At 35.9% G+C, this 5,000-nt stretch overlaps 1 protein-coding gene across 4 annotated transcripts in view; it reads right to left on the minus strand.

The window, feature by feature from the left end:
• The window catches only part of LOC144971412 (uncharacterized), a 113,078-nt gene that overhangs the window by 58,559 nt on the left and 49,519 nt on the right, over positions 1–5,000 (minus strand). For all 4 annotated transcript variants that reach the window (XM_078912275.1, XM_078912276.1, XM_078912278.1 and 1 more), the window contains 2 exons: positions 3,696–4,601; positions 2,735–3,234 (listed from right to left, as the gene is read on the minus strand). In XM_078912275.1, coding sequence (XP_078768401.1) covers positions 2,735–3,234; positions 3,696–3,880 — 685 coding nt within the window. In that variant the 5' untranslated portion in view covers positions 3,881–4,601. The remainder of the gene's footprint in view (positions 1–2,734; positions 3,235–3,695; positions 4,602–5,000) is intronic.

Consider the following 5,000-nt stretch of genomic DNA (forward strand, 5'->3'; position numbering starts at 1 on the left):
CAAAATACATAGTAAAGGACTGGTACATCTTTAACAAAAGTACATAGTAAAGGACCTGGTACATCTTAACAAAAATATAAAGGCCGGTGACATCATAACAAAATACATAGTAAAGCCTGGTACATCTACAAAATACATGTAAAGGACCGGGTAATCTTAACAAAATACATAGTAAAGGACCGGTACATCGTTAACAAAATACATAGTTAAAGGACCGGATACATCTTTAACAAAAAACATATAAATGGACGGTCATCTTTAACAAAATACATAGTAAGTTGACCTGGACATCTTAACAAAAAACATCGTAAAGGATGGTTTAAAATCTAAAAAAACAAAATACATAGTAGTTGCGGGTAATTTTAACAAAAATACCATAGTTAAAGGACTGTACATCGTTAACAAAATACATAGTAAATGGACTGGTACATCTTAAAAAAAAAGAAATAGTAAAGGACTGTAATTTTAAAAGAAATACATAGTAAAGACGGTACATCTATAACAAAATACATATAAAACGTAATCTTAACAAAATACATAGTAATAGGACGGGAATCTTAACAAAATACATAGTAAAGGACGGTACATCTTTACAAAAATACTAAGAGGCCATGTACATCTTTAACAAAAATACATAGTAAAGGACCGGGTACATCTTTAACAAAAATACATAGTAAAGGACCGGTACATCTTTAACAAAAATACATAGTAAAGGACCGGTACATCTTTAACAAAAATACATAGTAAAGGACCTGGTACATCTTTAACAAAAATACATAGTAAAGGACCGGTACATCTTTAACAAAAATACATAGTAAAGGACGGGTACATCTTTAACAAAAATACATAGTAAAGGACCGGGTACATCTTTAACAAAAATACATAGTAAAGGACCTGGTACATCTTTAACAAAAATACATAGTAAAGACCGGTACATCTTTAACAAAAGTACATAGTAAAGGACCTGGTACATCTTTAACAAAATACATAGTAAAGGACCTGTACATCTTAACAAAAGTACATAGTAAAGGACCAGGTACATCTTAACAAAAATACATAGTAAGGACCTGGTACATCTTTAACAAAAATACATAGTAAAGGACCTGGTACATCTTTAACAAAAATACATAGTAAAGGACCTGGTACATCTTTAACAAAAATACATAGTAAAGGACCTGGTACATCTTTAACAAAAATACATAGTAAAGGACCGGGTACATCTTTAACAAAAATACATACTAGAGGACCTGGTACATCTTTAACAAAAATACATAGTAAAGGACCGGGTACATCTTTAACAAAAATACATACTAGGGGACCTGGTACATCTTTAACAAAAATACATAGTAAAGGACCTGGTACATCTTTAACAAAAATACATAGTAAAGGACCGGGTACATCTTTAACAAAAATACATAGTAAAGGACCGGTACATCTTTAACAAAAATACATAGTAAAGACCGGGTACATCTTTAACAAAAATACATAGTAAAGGACCGGGTACATCTTTAACAAAAATACATAGTAAAGGACCTGGTACATCTTTAACAAAAATACATACTAGAGGACCTGGTACATCTTTAACAAAAATACATACTAGAGGACCTGGTACATCTTTAACAAAAATACATACTAGAGGACCTGGTACATCTTTAACAAAAATACATACTAGAGGACCGGGTACATCTTTAACAAAAATACATAGTAAAGGACCGGGTACATCTTTAACAAAAATACATAGTAAAGGACCGGTACATCTTAACAAAAATACATACTAGAGGACCTGGTACATCTTTAACAAAATCCCCAATACGTCAGAGACGTCAACTAGAAAATGACTGAACTTGTCCAAGAGTTCAACTTAAGTCAAATCGTAGAAGCAACAAGAGGAAAGAACACACTTGACATCATATTAACTACATCTCCTGGTCTAATAGACAAAGTGGAAATTGTACCAGGAAGTCCATCTCAATAAGAAACTCAAGTGGCAAATCCATATAGAATATATCACAGCAAAGGCAAGTAGGATGTTGGGGTTTCTCAAAAGGAACATAAGTCAATGCCCATGAATAATTAAAGCCCAGGCGTACACGCTTATCAGGCCAATATTAGAATATGCCAGCGCCGTGTGGGACCCCTACACAAAAAAATGACACAGACAAGATTGAAACAGTACAAAGAGCAGCGGCAAGATTCTCAACGGAGTGCCAATCCAGAGATCCTGGTTGTGTGACGTCATCCATCCAGACACAGGGCTGAAATCCCAGACTTACAGAATTGCCGCATTCGTTTTGTAGAATTACAAAACATAGTTTGGAAACGACGCGTCATAACAGCATTGTTAAATCTAAAAAAATAAATTCAAGTTTAAAAAAATATATGTTTGCTTTATGAAATCTTAAACAGATAGGAAAACCGACTCGCGTTTAAAAAGGTTGTATACACACACACATAGAAAATCGCTAAAAACTCTCTGTGTGTGTGTGTGTGTGTGTGTGTGTGATTTATGACACCATATTCTCTTGTTTAAGATACATGATAGACAGATAGGATAAAGAGATGGATGGATGGATGGAGAGATAGATAAATAGATGGGGGCAAGGAAGAGATAGAGAGAGAGTGTGTGTGTGAGAGAGAGAAAGATGTATATATATATATATATATATATATATATATATATATATATATATATATATATATATATATATTATATATATGGGGAGTGAACACATACCTTGCTGTAAGGCTATGTAAGCCTGGGCCAATTTCAGCACGCTTGAACGGTCCAAATCCGACGAGCTGCTATTCCCACCACTTCTGGGTGAGTGGTCCAAGAGAGTCCTCGCAATCGTATTATAATCCTTTCGGTCCTCGTTGCCACCATCGGAATAGCTCGCGTTGTTGCCTTGTGGGTAATTGCCATTATTATTATTATGACTATTACCGTAACTACTACTACTACTGCCGTTGTTTTTGTTGCTGGTGATGTTACTGTTGTTGTTGTTACTGTTGCTGTTGTTGCCAGTGGGTTTGCTGATGAGGATATTCTTATTGTTTGGTGGACTGACAACGGTGCTGTTGGTGTTGCTGATGCTGCAGCTACGGGTTTGGATGTCGAGGTTGGAGGAACATGGAACAGATGCTGCCATAAAGGCGATGTCCTCGTCTAGAACCGTGTCCGGGGAGGACACGTTACTGAACGTCCCACTAGCTGGCGGGGTTGACGCTTCCTTCCTGAAATGAAAAAGGCAGGGGTTGGTTCAGTGGACAGATACTTGGGAAAAGTCATTGTCGTTGATTAAGGCCCTTCTGTCTATTATGGGGGCAACTGACGCATCAACATTATTGCTAGAGAAACAACAACAACAACAACACCAACAACAACACCACCACCCACACCAACACCAACAACAACAACAACAACAACAACAACAACAACAAAAATAAAAATAAATATAAAATAATAATAATAATAATACAATAATAATAATAATAATAATAATAATAATAATAATAATAATAACACGTGCTGTGGCCACTAATAATTTTGATAAATTGAATAGATACATGTGTCAGATTTCATAGTTTTTAGCAAGCGATATCATTTGAAATTATACATTAAGTTCCCCTATCTCGCCAAATCGAAAATGTGAGTGTATACCAATGTTTCAATTATGAGAGAATAACACACTTACTTGACCCGCAAGATGTCGACATCATCACCCAAAATAGCCTCGCAGTCGTCGAACCCAATCAGAGGCTCCTTCTTCGCTAGGGATCCAACGAACATCTCCCTGTTCTCGTCATCTTCTTCCTCGTCTTCCTCCTCGCCGTCCTCCCCGTCAGGAATAGAGTAAACGTCATCGGCTGAACTCGTCATGATGTCCCTGCTGCTGGCATGGTCAACTGGTCCGGCGTTCACTACGACTCATTTGAGGACGTGGCACGGACAAGGAATCAACTGGTAATATCTGCTTTCGATTTCCAGTTATAATTTGGTTTGTTCGTAGTTTAAGGGTTAATATGCGCTTCCAACTTTTCCTTTTCTTTCTTCTTTTTTTCTGTAGGTCATATCATCACATATCACTGGTTATATGAGGAACAATTGTTTATCATATTCATGCAACCATCTCGAGGAAGAATTTGCAACAGAAGAAGAGGAAATACTCCAGTCTTTAGCATGTGGCATTCGACAACTAGTAGAGGAGAATAAAAACCTTTACAAAATAGAAAAGCTTAACCACAGATTCATATGGTATTCGATTAAAAATCTGGATACATGAAGCGATAAAATGCTGGATAGACGGTTTATACGAGCATTGACAATGACCGATGCAAGTTTTGCAGAGGAAATATTGCTGAAGAATTTTACTTTTTCGTTAAATTTTTTTTGCTATGCACTTTTCCCTTTGTTCATGAAGGTCTGTTTGTGGACAGTCTGGATCCCATTGTTCAGCTATGCAGGAACAATGCACAGTTGACTCCGAATACCAATGTTAAGTAATCTATACTAGCTGATTCTAGTAATGCCAAGGAAGAGTCAGACAATTGGTTTGCAACGAATTGGCGTAGCTCGGGATTAGAGTTGATGTAGGAAGTCACTGTGGAGACAAAAAAACAAAAAAAAAAAAAAAAAAAAAAAAAAAAAAAAATCAGTTGTGTTTATATAACGTGAGCTTTTACATAATATCACAAAGGATCCCAAGCACATCTATAAAGGCTGCCAGTTTGGAATTTTGATGCCTACTTCCCAATATTTTAAAAAGTCATTCTGCATTAAAATATTAATTTGACAATTTAGCTTTTTTAAAATCCTAATCTGTCCAATTTTTTCTTTTTTTTTTCCCTTTTTCTCTCAATTCGTGACAATGTGAAATCAAGCCATTAAACTGATACATTACGCTCGTGTTTCCAATGTTTGAAATATCCGGAGAGGGCCGATTCCCAATCGTCGACCATCGATCATACATCGAACACAATACACTGCTCATTTTCAATCA

This window comes from Berghia stephanieae, chromosome 4, assembly GCF_034508935.2.
Source record: "Berghia stephanieae isolate SIO BIC M18660-M18661 chromosome 4, UCSD_Bste_1.3, whole genome shotgun sequence".
Classification (NCBI taxonomy): domain Eukaryota; kingdom Metazoa; phylum Mollusca; class Gastropoda; order Nudibranchia; family Aeolidiidae; genus Berghia; species Berghia stephanieae.